Raw genomic sequence first — 23,201 nt, forward strand, 5'->3', positions numbered from 1 at the left:
TTTATCAAGAGCCTCAGTGGCAGAAGAAACCACAAAACCAGACAGGACAGACAGGGCACTTATTGATGTATAATTTGTTTTATAAGCTATGATGTCTGATAAACAAAAAGCTGAAAATCTTACCTTTCAAATAGTTCAAGTGCAATAAGGGAGTATGATGGTGTGGTCCTGCAATTATGGCCAGCTATCAAATAACAGCAGTGTATCACAGAGGCTAAAGTAATCTAAAGCCCTTTTCACATGGGACTAGTATTGCCTGGGGACCTCTAGTCATTTGTTATAATTGCGGAGGTGTTCTGTGATCTTCGTGTGAGTCTGCCATGTTTGTAATTTGTCAAGTAAAAATTCCACCGCAAATTACCTACCATATTTCGGAAAACACAGAGGTTGTGTGATAATATTAGTCCTGTGCGAATCAGCCTTTTATTTGGATCAGAGCGGCTGCATTGTCCATTATAAATAAATATAAATTTTGACAGAGACTTGACATCACATCCAGGGGATGTCAGTAAATCTGAGTAAAATACAGACTTTGCTTATCCCGTGCGAATGCGCTCTGCAAAACACAGATGTGGTCCCCTGGTAATACTACTCCTGTGTGAATAGGGCTTAATACTACACTTCAATGATTGTAGTTGTTGGGGACCAAGAGTTTGGTTAAATCAGATTTTAACCAAAAGGCCTCAGATTAAACTGACCTCTGGATACAGGACACACATGTGCTCAGAGGCAAAGGAACATGTGACCAAGACAAAGGAATCTTGGCCTCCATGTAAACCCCAAAGCCGGGGTAATTCACACCTCTATGCGAAGTGCCAGCCAGAAGGGAAACGCCTCACAACTGGCAGGAAGTCAAAGAACTACACGATTGTAGTCTTCACCCTTTCAAGAGTTTTGAGTCTTCCTATTGGTTCAGCGGGACCATAAACACAGCATGGGGCCTTAACCTATAAAAAGCCTGATCCTAGGAAAATCCTCGTCTTCACTTGCAACTCCTGTTGCTGAAAGGAGGTGCGCAAGCGCTTGTGCTGAACTTCCATTTTCTGGAGAAAGTGGATTTTATTTCGGTAGATCCTTGAAAACGCACCAGTGTTTTCATATCTGCATTGAGAAGGAAACAACATTTTTCTTCTCAAAGTCGACTAAACTTGCCCCTTGCTGCTTTTTGGAGGGAAGTTTCTCCGTGGCTGCTGACGAGCGCCAGGGACCCGTTCTGTTTCATTTCTGTGGAAATCTATGGACAGAAACAAACGGACTGAACACACCGTAAGAAGGCTTACGTCTGGGCAGAGATGAGTAGTGTGTTTATTAATGAGCAAAGGGTTCGCTACCACTTGTTGCTATTAATGTGATCTGATCTGCCATTAATGTGATCTGATCTGCCATTAATGTGATCTGATCTAATCATGTACTGGTCCATATGTGATTATTAATCTGTTCTGTGAATGTATAAATTGATCACTATACTCGTTGATTTATGTTGTGTTAAGTAGCTGGTTTAAAACCGTAAGCGCTACCTGCTAAGTCACTCTTTTCATGGAGTTTAGTTACTGGCTGCGAGACAATCGCGGAAATCAGCTGTTAGCCACTGAGCTGGCCGTTATAGATAACTAAGATCAGAGTGCCTTTTTCCTTTACTCTTCTTTTCTTTCTTCTTTCTCTCTAACACACACACACGACACAGGCTAACCGCGTAGCTCCCGAGCTAACGCTGTAGGCTAGCTTCAAACGTGGAATCGGCTTACGTTCGTACAGAGCTAACACAGGAACTAGCTACCATACCGGTGTAGGATTCTCGTAGGGTACAGATTTGATCATTGGCAAATTATCAAAGATGTTTTATCGATATTAATAAAGTTATGAATATGGTTATTAATAACTTTATCAAATCGACAAACAATCAAAAACGGGGCACCACCTTGCAAGTCAGGGACCAATAATCAAACTGTGGAACAGTCTCATTTCTGTGAATATCCTTTAAAAGGAAATAAAGGAAGGGGTGAATCCAAGCAACGGACCTGATTGACCAGCAATTATTACAACAAGTACACAAATAATCACAAGCAACTGCTAATTAAGCATAATAAGATTTATTAACGTCACAATTATCGGTGGCTAATCAATAATCCTTCACTAATAAACTCATATACCTTTTTACAATATCACAACCAAAAACAAAGCAAAACAAAGCAGCATGTGTCATGGACACGTCTGTGGGTGTGGGTGTGTGTGAGAGAGGAGGGGCATGTCGACATGTATTTCTAACACAAAACAACTCCAAAAATGTCTACTCCTGTGAGCTGCACAAAACTATTTGGCCTCAAGAGGGTGGTAGTGGTGCGGCGTGCACGAGGAGGGGCTGAAGAAGCCGGGGGTTGCTAGGCAACGCGCACGCTTAGTCGGTATGGTAGCTAGTTCCTGTGTCAGCTCTGTCCGAACGTAAGCAGATTCCACGTGTGAAGCTAGCCTGCAGCGTTAGCTCGGGAGCTACGCGGCTAGCCTGTGGGTGTGTGTGTGTGTGTTAGAGAGAGAAGAAAGAGAAGAAGAATAAAGGAAAAAAAGGGGCACTCTGATCTTTAGTTATCGATAATGACCCAGTTCCCCTCAGCCACTCAGGTCTGGGCTAACGTGTAGTTTAGGACAGACTGACACTTTTGACTTACTGAGGGAAACTTTTGTCATTATAACTAATTCAGTGACTAACAGCTGATTTTCGCGATTCTATCGCAGACTGTAACTAGTAACTCCGTGAAAGGAGTGATTTAAGCAGGAAGCGATTACAGTTATACCCAGCTACTTAACACAACATAAATCAACGAGTATAGTGATCAATTTATACATTCACAGCACAGATTAATAATCACATATGGACCAGTACATGATTAAATCAGATCACATTAATGGCAACAATGGTAGCGAACCCTTTGCTCATTAATAACAAAACAAAACGCACTAGTTCTAATATCTGCCCAGAACTGTATAAGCCTCTTACTGTGTGCGTTGTTTGTCAGTTAAAACTCTTGCCAGAGTTTAACGATCCGTTTAAATCCCAAGCAGAGGGGACAAGACGTAATCCAGGTCGACCAAACAAGAAACAGGGCGCCGTCCTTTTCTTGAATCCAGGCTGATTAAACCCGCTGCAGATGAGGGAATACTTCGGCCAGTATTTCCTCGGATCCCCTTTATATCAGACCGATATAAAGTTGTCCCAGCTCAAATCTCGACCAGCGAGGTGATGCTGGCTAACTAATCCGGACCAGTGCCTCCTTTCAGCAACCGGGGGTTACCGTGAAAAGCAAAGAAACACAAACGCGACAGCTTTTATCCTTCCTCCGCCTCCTAGTGGCGGGTGGTGCATTCAAGGACCCGACGACCAATGGGAAAACTGCAACCTGGTCACAGGTGTGAAGCAGTTCTTTGTCTCACCACCAGTCTGCCTTGCCGTCCTCGTGTTTGAATGCACTTTCTCCATCTTGTGAAGTGGCGGCTTGTAGGAGTTTGGTGAAACTGGCTTTGGGATTCACATGTAGGCCAAGATCCTTTGTCTTGCCTCCCCTGTGTCTCACCAGTCAACTCAATCTGAGCCAAATCACTGTTTAACCAGCTTCTTGGTCCCCAACACCGGCTAAGCGTGCGCGTTGCCTAGCAACCCCCGGCTTCTTCAGCCCCTGCCCGTGCACCCAGCAACACTACCGCCTTCTTGAGGCTAAATAGTTTTGTGCAGCTCACAGGAGTAGCCATTTTTGGAGTTGTTTTTGCGTTAGAACTACACTTCGACACCACCCCCTCCTTTTTCGCTCACTCTCTCTCACACACACACTCACACACACACAGACACAGACGTGTCCATGCTGCGTTGCTTTGTTTTTGCTTTGTTTTTGGTTGTGATATTGTAAAAGGTATATAAGTTTATTATTGAAGGTTTATTGATTAGCTACTGATAATTGTGACGTTAATAACTCTTATTATACTTAATTAGCAGTTGCTTGTGATTATTTGTGTACTTGTTGTAATAATTGCTGGTCGATCAGGTCCGTGCTTGGATTCACCCCTTCCTTTATTTCCTTTTTAAAGGATTACCACAGAAATGAGACTGATCCACAGTTTGATTATTGGTCCCTGACTTGCAGGGTGTTGCCCCGTTTTGATTGTTTGTCGATTTGATACAGTTATTAATAACCATATTCATAACTTTATTAATATTGATAAAACATCTTTGATAATTTGCCAATGATCAAATCTGTACCCTACGAGAATCCTACATAGTATTTCTAGAATCTTCTCAACAGAAGGGAGCATGATCTTGCACATTTTGTTACCTACCTTCTGTGTCCTAATTTGTTATCTAGGTAAATATATCACATCAACAGTCATGCAATGATGCTGATAATGATATATAAGTATAAATATATGAAGTATAAATACTGGAAGCCATGTAGAAAATAATGTGTATTTATTTTCACCATTAGTTAAGTCTGTCTAGCAATGACTGTCCGAGCATTAAAAGCGTTTTTGTTTTAAATGGCAAAACATGCACCAAAAGCACTATAGGGTCGTTTCTAGATTAGTCTTGCAATAATAGACCTATCTCCACAGCACTGCAGAGAAAGATTTGGCAAGAGGAGCACACAGCAGTGAAATTTGCATGTTCTCCCTGCGTCTGTGTGGGTTTTCTCCCAGTGCTTTGGTTTCCCCCTACCACTAAAAACATGTTAACCTCCCTCTCTAACAACCTGATGTGTGGTGAGCGTCTGCTGTCGTAAGGCTGCCGTGCATCACCCAGGTAGTTGCTACACATTAGTAGGGATGCACCGAATCCAGGATTCGGCCCAATATTGGGCTTTTTGACGGGGTTCGGTTTCTGCCGAACCATGGAATTTTTTTCCACCAAACTAAACCCTACACTTGCACTATGCGCGTGACGTAATGACGCCGCCGTTGATTACGGAAAGGTTTTTCCCTAGGTGGACCGCTGGTATAATGCAGTAGCCTATGAGAAAGTGAAAATGGAACACAAAGAGTTGTTTGGCAGTACTTTCAGTCAAAAGAAGGCAATTCAAGTCGAGCTACATGTTCAGTTTGCAATGCCGATTTGTCTCGTGATGGTAAGGACCCTAAACAATACACAACAACATTGTCGCTGTTAAAACATTTGCGTATGAAACATCCGAAAGAATACGAGTTGTGCATGAAGGAATCCACAGACAGTAGCCAAAATGCAGCAACTTCAGGTACATTACATGTCACTTAGCTGATGCTTTTATCCAAAGCAACTTACAACTGCTATATATGTCAGAGGTTGAACGCCTCTGGAGCAACTAGGGGTTAAGTGTCTTGCTCAGAGACATATTGGTTGATGTATCACAGTGGGAATTGAACCCTGCTCTCCCACACCAAAGGCATGTGTTATATCCACTGCGCCATCACCACCCAGGTACAGCAAAGGAAGGACAGTCACAGCTAAAAACTCGCCCGGGCTGTCGGTTGTTCTCTCGGAGTCTCCCTACAGTGGGAGCGGAGCGACCGAACGGCCGGCTGCTGCTATTTTGCTAACGTTAGCTTTGTAATTTCATCCAATTTCATCCACCCGAAAATTTGCCAAACAAAATTGTCACTCATCTGGCGATAGCGATGTGCTTTCCTACGATGTGAAAAGAGCGTGTGAATTCAACATTAAGTTGTTACATTTAACTATTTTAGAGGCTGTGGACATTGTTTACTTCATTAATGTGTGTTAATGGACTGAGGATGGGAATAGGATTTGGTATTTGGTTTCGGATTCGGCAGAATCTTAACCAGTGGATTCGGTATTCGGCCGAAATTCAAAAATCTGGATTCGGTGCATACTTACACATTAGTGATGGTAGAGAATAGTCGATCTGAGAGCTCCCATCATGAAACACCACATGGTCAAAAGTAATTTGTTAACACACTGCTGCGTGCACATGCTTTGTTATTTTAACAGGCGCCAGCTCTGCAGTGTTGTCAACCCAGTGCACTGATCAATGCTTCTGAGGTTTAGGGACAAGGCCATTATTTTATCCAATAAAATAAAAAGAAATGAAATTGTATGTAATTGTTTTATCAGTAGTAAAATAACTAATACTGCCACACTTAATGTAAAAATTGCAATGCAACTACTCTAGGCCAATGATGTCAATGCTTGCACTTCACCATTATTCTACAATGTGATGAGGGTCCCATGGCTTATGGTTCGTTGATGGTGTATGATGGGGTGGCACTGGGCTGGCATACGGAGTCGAAAATCCAGTGCTATTTAGCATTCCTAGTTCGTCCTCATGCAGACCAAGAGCATGTGCCTTGCAGGGAAAAGAGCTGAGTTTTGGGTGTAACTTGGCAGTGACACTGACTGGCTTCCTGGAGTAGAAAGCATCCATATGGTGGATATGACACAGTCACCTCTAAGACAACACGAGCAGGAAGGAAAACTGAGGGCCCAATTTTCGTGTCAGCAAAGGGCGATGAAACACTGTGTCTCACCGGCGGTTTGGTTTAACCGTCAGGTTATTTCCTAGACGGTTGAGTGTGTGGCAACGCCAGTCCAGGGTGCACTGCAATCTTGGTGCGAAGAATGAATGTGTCTCACATTGTCTGCTACCTACCTGCTCAGAACAGGTTGACAGTTCAGTGCACTTGTGTTCAACAATATTTTGGTTGCTCTTTGGTGAAGACCCACCACATAAACTAGCTGACATGTGATCACATAAAAAAGGTATTCCAATTATGGCATCAATGCCAGTGAGGCAGAATAATGATTGGTGAGTGATTCTTACCAGCTCTATAATCTACCGGAGTTAACCTATACCGACAGCCTCTCCTTCACTCTGGTGACTCTCCTTACAGCCATCTGAAAGCAGAATGTATCATAATTACTAGGGGTGTGACGAGACGCTTACTCCATGAGACGAGACACATCACGAGATTGGGTTCACGAGAACGAGACGAGATTTCTCGTCGAGGTGAAAAGTTGTCTCGTGAGGCGATGTGATGTCAGCATGATGGAGCGTGGAATTACTATTGAAGATCCCCCTGCCACTTTTAAATAGGGGTGTGACGAGACGCTTACTCCACAAGACGAGACACATCACGAGATTGGGTTCACGAAAACGAGACGAGATTTCTCGTCGAGGTGAAAAGTTGTCTAGTGAGGCGATGTGATGTCAGCGTGATGGAGCGTGGAATTACTATTGAAGATCCCCCTGCCACTTTTAAATCATTTGTGTGGCAACATTTTGGTTTTCCTGCGGAAATAATAAATGGCGAAAGAGTGACAGACAAGACAAAAACAATATGTAAACATTGTAAGAAAACCGTGTGGCTAACACGAGCACTATGCAAAAACACTTACAGCACCACCACAGCTCTCTACTCATTTTTTTCTTACAATGTTTACATATTGCGTTCGTCTTGTCTGTCACTCTTTCGCCGTTTATTATTTCCACAGGAAAACCAAAATGTTGCCACACAAATGATTTAAAAGTGGCAGGGGGATCTTCAATAGTAATTTCACGCTCCATCACGCTGACATCATATCGCCTCACGAGATAACTTTTCACCTCGACGAGAAATCTCGTCACGTTTTAATCTCGCGAGATCTCGTACAACGAGATTTCATCACACCCCTAATAATTACATCTGCAGTCTATCGGAGTGATCTTGTGCACAGCATACCCGTTCGTTAATTTTTAAATGATTCCGACTGTTGCAAAATAAAGTTTGTATGTTGTAGAAAACGTGAACAAAATCTTGCTATAACATGAAAATGTCTTGGTACAATGTGATAAACAATATACTGATCCGTTTTTCTTTTTCCAACCTGGTAGTAATACGTTATTTGCTTCACATTATAATTAGCCTGGTTGACACCAGACCCTTCTCAGTTCTAACTGAGAGTGGGTCTGGGGAAGGTTTATTCACAGCCCATTTCCAAACGGACCAACGGACGACCAACGGATGCCACTCAAATGCCTCTGGGTGCAATTGGATAGACCTAAAGCCAATCAGAGCAATGAAGGAGATGAGGCTTCAATGTCGCTGCGCTATCGTTATCGTGTAAAGCCCGCCTCAACGGCTGTGATTGGTGCCTTGATTTAGAAAAATTGGAAATGGGTTTGAATGGGCTCTTGGCCAGATAATTTGAATAATTTAAATATAATAATATAAATAATATAAATATAAATATAAAATAATTTGTGATTATCAGGATCCTGTTTATGTAGCAATATGAAGATTAATCACCTTACTATTTTGTTCCAAAAATGTTATTTTTTTTGTTGCATATAAAACACATCTAACTGAATTAAACTTAAATTAAAATGAAACTAAACCAATTTAGGTTGAAAACCTATTGACTATTCTGCCTATGGCTTAATCTTCCCTGCTGCTTTCCGTCCCCACACTATTAAAACACTAATATATACTGTACATATATAATAAATTGTTTTAAAAGATATAACTTGGCAGCAAATGTCCCCTAACATTTCCATTACAACCAATCATTTTGTGATTGTGGGTAAAGTGACACCTTGGTTTCTCTTGTGGATGAGCATATGCAATTCACAGCAACAGCCTGCCATCAAAGTCAAGTTGAAATTAATGCAATATGTGTGGTGGACATATAAATGACAAACAGTGTTCACTTATTAAAATCTGCTATATTGCAAGTGTCTATGTGTATGCAACAATTTGCAATGAAGACAAATTTATCTTAATTAACCTGAGTTTTTCTGTGTTTTTTTTTAGAAGTGAAAATTGAAGACAAGATCTGATAGGACTCTGGAGTACCCACCTGGACCACCACAACAGAACCGGAGACAGACACATTACTACATATATTTGCGTTTAGCTAGCAAATCTTGACTGTATAAGCTGCACTGTATAGCAAATTGGGTGAATTTGTGTTGTTAGATGTTAACATCATTGTTCACTATTAACTTTAAAAGCCAGTGATAGGTACACAGTCTCTGTAACTAAGGACTTTGACACTAGTTGGTTAGCATAATTTGTAAAATTAGCTTTTAGCCTAGCAGGCATAGTAAGCCAAATGGCTGACCCGTGGCAAAACAACACATACCACCAAGGAGGAGGTGACAGCTATGGGAGTTATGGAGAAGGTGGTGGCCATGATGGATATGGTTATCAGGCAGACTATCCTCCCCAAGAAGAGGATGCAGCAAGTGACGTGACTGAAGGACATGATGAAGAGGATCAAATGTACGAAGGAGAATATCAAGGGATACCACATCCTGACGAGGTGAAGGCTGCACAGAGAGCCGCACGGTGAGACACAGCATGTTTGTTGCTTTTATTCTTGGGTAAATGTACCAGAAAATGTGCAACAGTATTGCTGCAGACATACTGATTTTAACCAAGTTTTGAATATAGTGTGTTCACTCTGGAAAAGTAAAAGTATTTCACAATGCATTTGACAAAAGAAATAAGTCCTACTCACAGCTGCAAAAAGTACATTGAAAATGGTGCTCAGGCAGCTCTAAAAAAAGAAAAGAAAACCAAAACTAAGTATTAAATCTTTGGGAAAACCTTTAGTTTTCGCTTTGTGACATCCTAAAGTCTGGATATCCTATATTTTTTCTTTTGTTGTTACCAAAACCCAAACCCAACCCATTCTCAATCTCAACTCAACAAATGCTGACGCTTGGTCAATGGCCCTTAGATACCGATGAACAAAGCCCTCTTTAGTGTCTGTATGGGACTCACCAGGCTTAGCAGTAGCTCGACTGCAGCACTGTAAGAGTAACATAGTATGAAGAGCGACAACAGTCAGTCCTTCCAGAAAAATGCAGAGTTTTTTTGTGATTGTTGGGGGCAAAAATCCTTGATTATGCGGCACGTTGTCTTAAAAAATACGATGGAATATGCAGGATATTTATGCAATTTTATGCGATGAAATTGCGGGAACTTGCAAAAATTGCAGGAACTTGCAAAAACTGCGGTTTGATGAAAAGGAGAAAAAAAAAGTGATTTCCCCAACACCCTGCTTTTGGATGTTCACGTTGCGTAATTACGTCACTTCATAAAGTCACTTCATAACGTTCCCATGGCAACAGGGGAAAATGGCTGCTCTTGTTTGAAGTAAACGATGAAGTTAAGATATATGTAACTTTTTTGCAACAAAAATGCTGAGATTATGAAATCATGCAAGTCCCACATATTTTGCGCGGAAATCAGCAATTTATGCGGCAAAAGTGCAGCGTATTGGAAAAAATGCGGCCACTGCATCAATATGCAGACTTTGGCTGATTATGCATTCAATCATGCGATCGCATAATCACGTTTTTCTGGAGGGACTGAACAGTAGCAAATACCATAAAGACTGAAAATCTGCAAAAGGACGTAGATTGGGGTGGGGGATGTGAGTGCATTTGACTGTTGAGGAGACTCACTACTAGACAGCTAGATATTAAGTTAAGTACTTACTTTATTTGGGTTTTTTCTGCTTCTTCTACTTTTCTACTGCTAATGTCTGTTTTTGCTGGAGTGGCTGTGTTCTTAGGCAAAATGTAGTGTTTTTCTTAAAGTGACTCATACTAGTTTAGTGTGAAGTTGGGGAGTGGAGGTTAACGACTATCAGGTGCTTTGACTGATTAGCCAGGGTGTGGCCTCCCCACCTGTAGCCAACACCAATCACCTACTTGTATTTAATATTGGCATTTGCGTGAAGCAGCAGCTTCAGCAGATGAAGACTCGGAGGACAAAGACAAAGGAGTCTACGCTGGAGTCTTCGTGGGAGGCTAAGTGGGAAGTTAAGTGGGCTTGATATCTCATATCTCTCTTACACTGCTCGGTGTCTTTATCTGGAAATGTGCTGCTTCTCCATTCCTGTCGATGTATCCCCACGCATTAGCTCGCAACATTTGAATGTGGTTCTCAAAATTATTGATAAAAGGATTTGATAGAGCAGCTATTGACCCAAGAAGAAGTGCGCAAAACTGCAGGGACCAAGCTGGTTGAGCTCATCCAGGTTGAATGTATGACCTGTTAGTAGCTGGTACAGCCATAAGGCTCACCATCTTACCTTGCAGATCTCCTCTCCTCCTTTCCTGAGTGAAATTCCACTCTTACAGTACAATTGTGTTGATTTTTGTTAAATAAAGAATTTATTAATAATTGCAATGCAAGAAATCTTCATCTCCTCAACAACATTACACTCAAATTGCACGTCTTTGGGTCCTGAGCAAAGCACCTGTCATGACATAGTTGCGTTACACGCCCAAGTCGTGGGTACTCACCATTAGGCAAGGTAGCCAACTGCCTCGGGGCCCGAAGTAAATGGGCCCCAAACAGCTATAGATTTATCATGTTTAGATAAAGATATAAACAATATTGAATATGCTATTCCAACTCACTGTACCCAGTATTAACTTATAGAAGGTCCCCAAAGCATTTAGAAAAAATACTTACTATGTACTTTTACTTTAGAAGAAACAATTGTACTACTACATTTACCTGACCGAGAAAGGTTACTGGCTACATTGTGGATTGAGATTTTACTAATATAATACAACAATTAAAATTAACAATTAAAATATGATGAATAGATATGCATTTATATTTATTCAACTATCCAGCATTGTATTAAAGTTGAAAGCTCCACCTTAAACAGATGTCAAGGAAATCTAGGTACATTGTGCTGCTAATGCCTCTCTTTCTCTCTGCACTTTAAAGTATACTATGTTTTAATGTTTTTGAAACTGTTTAATTTTCCATCTGATGATCATAAATGACATGTAACAGTAAACAAGACTAACGGTGAAAAGAAGCTTTTTTTATATAGTTTTTATTAATGCCTTTGTCCAGATACGATTTTTCCCACAAAATCACAAAATGATTTACGACCGGCTCTACAGTAACACATTATGATGGGTCACCGATTTTGGTTAACACCGGAAAAGCCGGTGTTTGAGTATCTAGCCATGTAGAAGGTAGCAGCAGACTTTTTTAAAAAAGTTATCTGTTGTAGTTATGGCTGATACTGGGGCAAGACCAACACAAAAAAAGGAAATTAAATGAAGAACAACTAAAAGCTAAAAGGGAGAGTAACAGACGTCAATTAGGCTTTCAACAGATTGAGACAATTACGGGATTGTTGCATTCAAAACCAACCCTGAATTGGCTCTCTTCCTCCTAAACAGGTATATAATATGTCTATTTCATTCATAAAATAATGCAAGACATCAGTAGCCTACGTGAAATTACGTCCCCCTTACATTTAGTGCCCAGTTTGTATTTCTTTTCAGTCCGTGCTTGTTAGCCTTTTTTCTTTTTGTCCCCCTGTGGGTTTCATGAAAGGGGCTATATAAATCTAAGTTATTATTATTATTATTATTATTACGTTGGTTACTGCAACAAACTCTTGCTAATGCTCTGGCTCATGACACAGTAATAGTGACACCCGGTTTAGCTCACGATACATCCAAAGTAGGCTAAGTTACTACATGCAACACTTGAAATGCAGCGATGCATCAGTAACATATTCTCCTATTGTAAATGAATGATTTTCTGTTGGAGCAAAACATTTATCAAACTATAGAGCCACTCTGAAAGCCTGAAAGCCACGCCAACCGGAGGGAAAAACAACTCTTAGCTCTCCATTGACTTGTATTGCGTGAAGAGAACAACAGAATAATACCTAAAAAGCTACTGAATGATAACTGGTTACCATTGTCTCAACTTACATAGCATGAGTTCATAAAGCTGGAAATTCCACAACAGGCTCTACCACAAACTAAAGAAAGTGACACCATGAAAAAACATCATTCTGACCGGTGGTGAGATGTTGGTATTTGTAATGTTTATCAAAGATGCTAGAAAAGCACAGTACATGATAAAAACACAGCAGAAACGTCCGATAGGTTGGTCCACCATTTTTAACTATATATCTTTTATACGTCACAGTTATGGCTGGCAATGAAAACAGAAATAAACAAGGTTGCCGATTTCACATATCTGCACATTTAAATCAGCTCTCATTTCTTTACAAGGAAGGGGTTTTTGTGTTAGCGCACGGTGATATGGTCTACAGTAATGAACGGGGCTCCGCCTCGAAGGCTGTATCCAGGATTTATTATATTTCTACGGTAAGTCTGAGTGAGACGGAGGCAGCTGCCCAGAGGGAGAGTGAGCCTTTGCCCAGTCAGGCTACGAGATAATAAGTGGGGAATTTACAGCTCACAGCAAGTTAGATATAGTGTCTGGTTTTGTTGAAAATCTAGAATCGGCCAAAAAAATTGTTGGCGTTGTGTAAGCTATTTTATTGAGTTTCCTCTCGAAATGCTCTGAGATTAAGAATTTAAGTTTGTCTTTTATTGTGAAGGGGTAGAAAAGTAAGAAGTTGAGCTAGCATTATGCGCTGATGTTGTTACTACGGGAGTTAATAGAAGTGTGTGTGGGCCGTCTTGGTTCACACTGGTTCAGGTTACGGAGCCTTTGTGTTCTTGCTTTGTTACCCTTGGCTACAGTAGTAAACACAAAATCAAGCCTGTTTTGAAAACTATAATAGCGCTGACAGACAATTCTGTTTGTACTCATCTCATTATGTGGTGCCAATTTTGGAATTAGCATAGGGAAACGACCCAATAGATCTGTATCTTGTACCTTGTACCTAGAGACTGGCTTGGGGTACTTTCCATAAAATCATCTCTCAATGCAAATCAAACCTATTAGGCTAACTGACATAAAACCATGCCAATCTCTAGGTATGGTGAAGGGTATGTGATGATATGGGGCTATTTTAATTCAAAAGGCTAAGAGAACTTTATCAGGATGCATAGTATCCTGGATCCATGAAATAACTGGCCTTTAAAAATAAAAATCTGCCTGCCTCTATGGGAATTTAACATAGGGGTGTACTCACTTTTGTTGCCAGCGGTTTAGACTGGCTGTGTGTTGAGTTATTTTGAGGGGACTGCACATTTACACTGTTATACAAGCTGTAAACTTAATACTTTACATTGTAGCAAAGTGTAACTTCTTCAGTGTTGTCCCATTAAAAGATATAATGAAATATTTATTTACTAAAATGTGAGGGGTGTACTCACTTTTGTGAGATACTGTACATGATGGTTTGCGTTTTCCTCGTCCTTGTGATTGGCACATCTGGGGGATGCCGTTGAATGTGAGCCAGCATGTTTGACGTATTTTCATTCACCTACCCTACAGTGGTGGAGCAATGCCAATACACCGTCCCTGTTTATACACAACTCTCTCCATTGTTGAACTTCCAGCTCTTCTAGAACCTGCGTTTAATTTGCCCTCGCCATAGTGTGATTGACTTGCACACCAATCAACTTGTGCTAACCTTATCAAATGTTGCTTACAGCTTAAACTTTCCAGGTGGAACTTACCCTTGGGAACTTTGGTCCTGTATTACGTGCATCAGTCTGTGTATCCTGTGACTCCAGTACCGTGACGGTTCAGCACAAATTCAAGACTCGTTACAGCCTAATTTAAAATTATTTTTTATTAAAAATTATTCAAATAAGAATATGTTGACCTCAGACAGAGGTGTTCCTGGGATATATCATAATGGTTAGGTAAATAAGGGAGGGAGAAGGTTTTGGAGGAGTAGGGGGTGAGGGGTTAGGCCCAGTTCAGACCTAAGATGCGCAACGAGACAAAACCGTTTTAGAATGTTGTAGGGAAAGGTTGCAGTGGTCTGAACTGGCCCATCTCAGCTCGACTCTAGCCAGCCAATGGCGTCGCGACTGCGACTCAGCCTGTCAAGTCGCCCGTGGCTGGTTTTTAGAACGTATAGAAATAAAATTATCCATAATCCATTCTATTTCTATGTTACAAACATGTTTGACACGGAGGCCTAACAAGCGCCAGCGAGCTAGAAAATGACTGAAGAGAGGGCGAGCCAAGAACTGGGCTGTGAATTGTATAAATAAAACTGCAAATGATTTAATGCCAGGCTCCAGCTGTGGCTTTTTGGAGATGGGCGGGAGACAGGCAGGAGTTGCGTTAAAGGTCCCATGACATGGTGCTCTTTGGATGCTTTTATATAGTCCTTAGTGGTCCCCTAATACTGTATCTGAAGTCTCTTTCCCGAAATTCAGCCTTGGTGCAGAATTACAGCCACTAGAGCCAATCCCACAATGAGTTTTACTTAGTATGTGCCATTTCGGTGTCTTTAGCTATTGAGGAGGAGGGGGGGGGTGTCAAGGTGGAGAGTGGGGATGTTGCCATGACCAACTGCCACTTTGCTCGTTTAAAAGCCATGATGTCTCTCTCTCATGGGTGAACCAAATTCTCTGGGCGGGCAAAGCACAGAAAGGGGAGGTAACCTTGCGCCTTATGACCTCCATAAGGAACAAGATTCCAGATCGGCCCATCTGAGCTTTCATTTTCTCAAAGGCAGAGCAGGATACCCAGGGCTCAGTTTACACCTATCACCATTTCTAGCCACTGGGGGACCATAGGCATGCTGGAGGAATGCATATTAATGTTAAAAAACTGGATGGCACTTGATTTGTATTTAGGCACTTTGATTCCACTCTTCTTCACGGCCTCACACAAGTCCCAGTTCCACTTTTTTTCAATTAGGTACGCCTTTGATATTGTTTGCTACCTTGTCAACTAATTTCCCATTCTCATATCTGTACTCTTTAAAGGGGTGATAGAATGATTATATAGGGTATTTCACACTGTTCCTTATGGTCTCCTAATGGGGTATGTAACATCGGTTGGGCTGAAAATGGCCTGGTTGATATTTTATTGGCCCTTATGCATCCCTGTGTTTTGGCCCTATTTGTAACAAGAGCTTTTCTTCCAAATATGGTATGGTCATGAATATTTAGATGAGCGTCGCGCTGATTAGTTGAGCGAATCCCCCATACATACACATTAGAGACGTGTGCTGATTGGTTGAGCAAATCCCCCTTACACACACACACATTAGAGAAGCGACAGAATCTCATATTCCAAACACTGCAATGTTTCATTACCAAATTCACTTCTGAGACTTTTTTTTTATGCGAGAAATCAACTATATAAAGCTCAAATATGGGCCGTTTTACGAAAATTTATGGCTAATTGCAAATTTGGTAAGACGTGTCGGACTTTAGGAACTCCACACAGTCTGACGAAAAAGCGACAGCCTGCTGCCTCCATACCCAGGGCAAAGTCACCCTTTGTGGATTACTGCACTACGGGGCTCCGCGGCCGGCTGCCGGCATAACTATAATATATTTAGAGCCCGAGTGCTGACAGTGGAAACTGAAGGAATTATTTTCTGCAAGTAAATTGGCTTTTTGAGGGGCTTAACATATTCAAAAACTCACCGAAATTGGCGGTCACATCAAGTCTGGTGAACATTTACGTATTTTAAGGGTTTCGCTAAGGGCTCCTAGCGCCCCCTACAAAGTGAAAAAAATGTAGCCCCACATATGTAACAGATGTACAAAAAACGTCATTGGAGCCATACCCTAAACCCAACAGGAAGTCCGCCATTTTGATTTCAAAGTTCGAAATAAGTGTGATTCCACACATCGTACTTTAACAAACTCCTCCTAGAGATTTCATCATATCAACTTCAAACTTGGTCTGTGCCATCTTAAGACGTTAAAGATGAAAAGTTGTTAAAAGAAACTTTTCGTCATAGGGCGTGGCCGTGGCGGGGTGGCCATTTTGTGCGTTTCGCCATCAAAACAGGAAGTGGGTGTAACTCGAGTGTACATTGTCCAACTGGCTCAAAACTTTTCAGGATTCATAAGAGTCCAACCCTGAGGACAAATAAAGGCTGATATTTACTTAAAGTCATAGCGCCCCCTAATGGCAACAGGTAATACACCTAAAAGTCAAGGTGCTATACTTGGTCTTTACCATCCCAACACCTTAACGATGAAAAGTTATTAAAAGAAAAACTTTTTGTCCGACGGTGTGGACGTGGCGTGGCGGCCATTTTGAGTGTTTAGCGATGAACAAAGAAGTTGTTAACTTGAGTGTACGTTGTCGTATCTGCCCTGAGGACACCTACAGGCCAAAATTGACTTTTGGTCATAGCGCCCCCCGCTGGCAACAGGAAATGTGCCTTATCTGACAAACATCATACAAATTACATGAAACTTAAAATGTTTTAATGTTTAATATAATGTGATACTGAGCAGCCCCCTATAATATGACCATGCCCACTTACATAACATTTGAACCGTTTAAGGTAGAGTATTGTGTGAGGTGTCATTGAACTCATTAGAGAGTACCTTCTTCATTGGTGATGGTTTGGACCGCCCCCTATGCTTAAGCCACGCCCCCTTTCATAAAATATCAACCGTTTAAGGTATACCCTTGTGTGAGGTATCATTGAACTCAGCAGAGTTCCTTTTTAATTGGTGATGGTTTGACCCGCCCCCTATGTTTTAGCCACGCCCCTTTAATGAACTGTATGACGTAGAGTCTAGTGTCAGGTATTGTTGAACTCGGCGGGGATTCCCCTTTTCATTGTTGACGATTTGCGGTGTCTGCACAAATGCACGGTCACAAGGAGCGGCGTCCGCCGGTAACCCCGACGTGCGCATAGGCGTGAGGGCCTGTCCATCGCTGCTCGCAGCTTTAATTACAGTTTGAATTTCATCACGGCACTTATATCACAGCTACCCCAAGGTCTTACAAAGCTAATGTTGTGTCCGTTTTCAATGTAAGGCATTTTTATGAACGCCAGTCGTTTTGTTAGGAGGAGCAGCTAGCTAGCTATATGTCCCATTCAATACAATGGGAAAAGATCGCTGCTAGCTAGCTACACTTTTGGCATAACTATAGTAAATATATTTAAAGTTTGAATTTCGTCACGACCACAACAGCTATCCCAAGGTCTTACAAAGCTAACAATGTTGTCAGATTTCAATTTAATGAATTTTAGGGGTTGCGTTAGCTGCAACTGTCCCTTCAATCCTATGTGTCAGGGCTCAAGAGTGCGACCAATTTGGTCGCACAAAATTTGTAAGGGTGCGACTAAGATTTTTCCTAGGTCGCACCGGTGCACCTAACGTTCTTGCATCCGCTGCCTCTCCACTAACGAAGCAATGTCGTTTATATTGATATGGTTTAATGTTGCGTTACATGAGCCTTCCTTCTGGAAAGCCGTGCCTGTGTTTGGATCTCTCCTCCGCGCAGCCCCGCCCCCATTCACTCACACACCTGAACAAACACAAACTCCCGACATTTGTCTACAGTTTTAATTGTTATTAACACAGCTTTATATTGTTAAGTATGAGAGGGAAACCTGTATTGGTACCAGTGTTTCCGCTGGTAACTCTCTGTTATTGCGGCCGCCACGGCAAAACACACATTAGAAGTTATTAAATGCAACTAACTTCAGTTCGTTGAGTAATAGCGTGTAAGACGGAGCCTGATTGATCATAGTTCATAAAAATGCAGCGCAGTGACGATACAGACATTTCATAGCCTACACAAGACGGGTGTAACGCCGCTAATGAGTCAGCCGTCCCTCTCTGAGTAGTCTAGCATAATGCTTCAGTCCATCGCACTCCCTTGGTCTTTCGGTCGTTCTTCTTTTTTTTTTTTTTTTTTTTCTAAAGATTTCGGCCTTTATTTTGATAGGAAAGCTGAAGACATGAAAGGGCCGTAGGTCGGAGTCAAACCTCTATATTTACCAACTGAGCTATCCGGGTGTCCTCTTTCTCTTTTAATCAGTCTGTTATTGTTGTTGAAAGCTTATGAAGGAGCTTTCTTAGATATATATTTTTTATATATATCCTATTTATTTTAGATAACTTTCATTTACATGTGTTGCAGCTGTTCATTTTCGGCGTAATTCGAGTATATTTACAATTTGAATTTCGTCACGCCACTTATACGACATCTACCTAAAGGTCTCATAAAGCTCAACACATTATAATTACACACATTATAAGATTAACTGGAAGCTGTGGTAAGAGATTGCTGGCGTAACAAGCTCGCTGACCGCGCTCTCACTCACACACACACGGGGCATTTAGCAGGAAGAGGGGAGTTGCAGGCCCTGGAGCTCTGTCCAGGCAGCGGCGTTTGGTAGTCCCCACAAAACGGTGACTTTGCGCGGGTATGGAGTGCCGTGGGCTGCCAGCCGTGACGGAGCGGGGTCTGTGAAGGAAGGCAGGCCAGGCGGCGAGGCAGCTACACAGGCAGCACCGGCCGCTGAACTCCAACACACATTCAGACAAAATTTGCAATTAGACATATTTGACTTCTACATAGTTGATTTCTCACATAAAAAAGTCTCAGAAGTGAATTTAATGGTAAAATAGCAGATGAACAATGTATACAATTTCTGAGATATGCCCGACCTAGAGTCATCTCAGGTCAGTTGTGTAGCCTATGCAAATGTTGGGGCGTGACAAAGAGAGAGACTAGAGCCAAATGGAGCCGGCGAGTTGACGTCAATTAGGCGGCTTGTTGAGATTTTCCCGTTTTCAGAGGCAGTTTCAAATTGTGAGATTTGCCGAGGAAAGAGGTGTCAATGGGATTTAGAGGTTATATGTAGGCCTATGTCCTAGTTACCCACTAAACTGTCATTATTCAACTATGACAAGGTAAAATCGGTTTTGCATTCTATCAACCCTTTAACTATTGCTTGAGACATGTTAAACGGTTCCATTAATTGACGTTTTTACTTAGATCTCGGGTCATAAACTGGCACTTCTGCATTGATTCAAATCACTCCTGAGGCAGCAGCTTTGACATACTCTGCTTCAGCTCCTCATACTCAAGAGGAAGGCTTGAACCGGACCTCTTGGGCCCTCAGGCCCTTAACAATTTGACTCAAATTAACACGCCTTTTTATCCTGGATGTATTTGTTGATGGTAAGACCAGAAGACACAAAATAACTTCACAGAGACGATGAAAATCAGCTTCACAACTTTAGTAATCAGTATTTCAAGGCTTACAAGGCGTATGCATACGGTTTCACAATTCTAAGACTAGACAGGCAATGTTGTACGGGCCCAGATTCGTCCAGTTTCTCCCAGAAATGTGAGCCCTGTTATCTCACTCTCCTACACTTTTATCATGCAGGCCGCTGCTTCAGTCTCCGCGCAGATCCGCACTTCCCCAGCAACCGGCTCATCTCCCGTATCCAGGGTGGAGTGATGATTAGCTCTCCAGATATTTACTGTTTTTCACCGCGGTTGACAGTTACAACCACAGATATAGAACATTGTTCTACATCTATGGTTACACCACACTTCTAACAAGCTGACCTTGGAGCAGAGCTGTTTTCTGCAAACTTATCTAACTGTTCCTCTTTTGATCACACCTAATTAAAGGTCAAGCTGAAACATTCTGTGTCGACTCAGACATTCTTAAACAATGAGAGGCTTTATGCCTCTGAACCCAACCTTTAGTCAAACACGCAACTCTTAGCATGATTATTGGTTAGATTATTCCTTCGATACCTTTTCTCCTTTTCACTTATTAGGTTTTCCTCACCCTGAAGTTTGTTTGTTTTCCTTCTGAAGATGCCTTATCTCTGCCTTCAGTTTACTTTTCTCGTTCTGAATGTCAGTATTCTCTATATAAAGTTTGCTTTTCTCCTCCTGGAGTTGGTTTTTCTCCACCTGAAGTTTGCCTTTCTCATTCTGAAGTTTGCAAATCTGTTGCTGATGTTTCTCTACCTCCAGCTCGAGGAAATGGATTGTCTGCGATATTTCTGTATTCTGCCTGCTCAGGGTGTATTCCAGGTTTTTGTTTTGCTGTCTCAACTGCGACTCAGCCTGTCAAGTCGCCTGTGGCTGGTTTTAGAACATAAGGGACATCACATGTCTCAACAGCCGATCAATCAGCTACAAACTATAGAAATAAAATGATCCATAATCCATTTTATTTCTATGTTAGGAATTGGCAGAGTTTGACACGGAGGCTTAACGCGCGCCTGCAAGCTAGAGAATGACTGAAGAGAGGAAGCGCCTAGAACAAAGCCATGAATCGTATAAATAAAACGTTCTCGCCGATTCATCACTAGAGATAGAACTGTAGCAAGTACGTATCTAACTATCACTTGTCTATATCCACGACGTTCCACTTCCGTGATTTCTCAGGTCCTGCCGGAAATTCCACCGGATGTCCTTCTTTTCGGCCGGAAGATTATCTTCCGTTGTCTTTGTAGTGGAATTTTAAACTCTGGTGGATTTATGTGGACTATGGTTAACTGCTCCTCGGATCTCTGCAGGGTAAATCCAGACAACTAGCTAGACTATCTGTCCAATCTGAGTTTTCTGTTGAACAGCTAAAACAACCTTTGAACGTACACGTACACCTAACGTACACCTAAACAAGTTCCTTCCCGAGGCTATTTTGCAGAGGCACCAGGTCTACGTCTGGCGCATAGCCCCGCCCAAGATGATTGAGATTGGTTTTAAGACATGTCAGTAAACCAGAGCACATTTTTCTACCATCCCGGAATGCTGTGTGGACTAGCCAGACCCACCTCTGTAGAGCTGTGGAGAAAGGTCGGGCAATGCGAGACTACACTATCAACAACATCCAGCTACAAAAAAGCCCGAAAGTCGGAAGTTAGAAGTAAGTACAAAGAGTCCTTGCTATGGAGACGATACACCTCGCATTGGTGCGTTGGAGACCAGCGTGTTGCAAGTACTTGCACGTTTCAACTCATCTTGTGGCAAATCTTTGGTTGGAACCGGGCTTTAGAGCGAAACACAGGAGGTTAAAGGAGGGTTACAGCAAAAACTGGACAGCGTAGGCTCGGCTGACATTTAGGCACACTGCTAGCATCAGATCGTCCTGCTGTTTTAAATGTCATACTGTCTTTGACTTCAGCTAACACAAGGGCAAACTGACAGACCGACTCAAAGACCGTTGGATAGTTACCCAGGCAGACAGACTGGCAGAAGGGAAAGTACAGATGGACAAATCAGACAAAGTCAAACAGAAAGAGTTGACAGAGTGATGGGCAGCCAAGAACAACAGACAGGACACCAGAAAACAATCGCTTGATACAGACAGACAGATACAGGTTGGAGCAACGTTGTGATGTAATTAAGACAGACAACATTGGAGTGAACAAGACACCGTGCAGGAAGGACAGATAATTTAAAGCAGTTTTAAGGGTCCCATGCAGGCGCGGATTAATGCACAGGCTTAACTAGGCTGCAGCCTAGGGGCCCCACGTGTGCATGGGCCCCGGATTGGCCAGACAATTTATTATTATTTTAAATTTACTTCAGCGCGAAAAAAAATACCCTAATTGGCCCATAAAAAACAAGCAGGTGATTGGATAGATTGGGTTACATCTATCCAATCATCGGAGGGAGTCTGAGACAGAGGGGCCGGGCCGCGATATTTATTTCTCCCACTATGGCCTTGGCATGACCTGCCCTTCAATAGTTACTATTGGCTAGGCGTCGAGTAACATAACCTGATTTGGTCAGGTCCTATCCCTTAACCACTTGAGGTCAAATGCCTAACCCCAACCAATCGACCACTATGCCATAGTGGGATTCGTAATTTTGCAGCCGGGTCAGAGACTCCTGAAGCGCCATGCAGACACAGTTCACCTGCTCGTTGGTCAGCCGCGCCCCCGGCAGAGATGGAGGGAATTCTCGCCACCTCCACCTGTTGCTGCGGAGGAGAGGACACAAAAAGAGGCCGAAAAATCCTGCTACCTATAGCTCGGATCCTGCATGTTGGGATAAAATTGATGAATACATGAGGGCATATTGGATTAAAATGGTATCTAAAAGTTGCCAGAACAAAGACCCAGATGTTGCTGCCTCAGAAAGACAACATAAAAACCAAAAGAGGTAGGCTACTTTTCCAAAACCCTGTTTAAAAGGAAACTGGCAAATGGTGAAACGCAGCCAAGAGAATGGTTGTTGTATTCCCCCTCAAAAGGCATTGTGTTATGTCGCGCAAATTATTTGGGAACAGTGATATTCAAGTGACTGTAAAAATGCAGCTGTACCTCTAGCTGAACATGAGGGATCCGAGTGCCACAGATAGGCAATGCTCGCGTATGTTTCACGCTGTGCTGACAGTTGGCGGATAGATGAGTTGACAATGAATGCAAATATTGGACCGAGGTTTTAAAGACGGTGGTTGCGGTGGTGAAAATCAAGAAAGGAAAAACTACTAAAGGTGGGATGAATATGGAACAATATGTAGCCTACATGTTGTGCTGCGGTTTCATTATTGTTAGTAACAGTGTTAT

The 23,201-nt window shown here is 42.1% G+C and overlaps 1 protein-coding gene across 1 annotated transcript in view; it reads left to right on the forward strand.

The window, feature by feature from the left end:
- Positions 1–23,201, forward strand: part of LOC114560612 (synaptic vesicle glycoprotein 2B) — a 157,421-nt gene that overhangs the window by 19,079 nt on the left and 115,141 nt on the right. Inside the window, exon 2 of the mRNA XM_028586111.1 lies at positions 8,764–9,300. Coding sequence (XP_028441912.1) covers positions 9,065–9,300 — 236 coding nt within the window. The 5' untranslated portion in view covers positions 8,764–9,064. The remainder of the gene's footprint in view (positions 1–8,763; positions 9,301–23,201) is intronic.

Source organism: Perca flavescens, chromosome 8 (genome assembly GCF_004354835.1).
Source record: "Perca flavescens isolate YP-PL-M2 chromosome 8, PFLA_1.0, whole genome shotgun sequence".
Taxonomy (NCBI): Eukaryota; Metazoa; Chordata; class Actinopteri; order Perciformes; family Percidae; genus Perca; species Perca flavescens.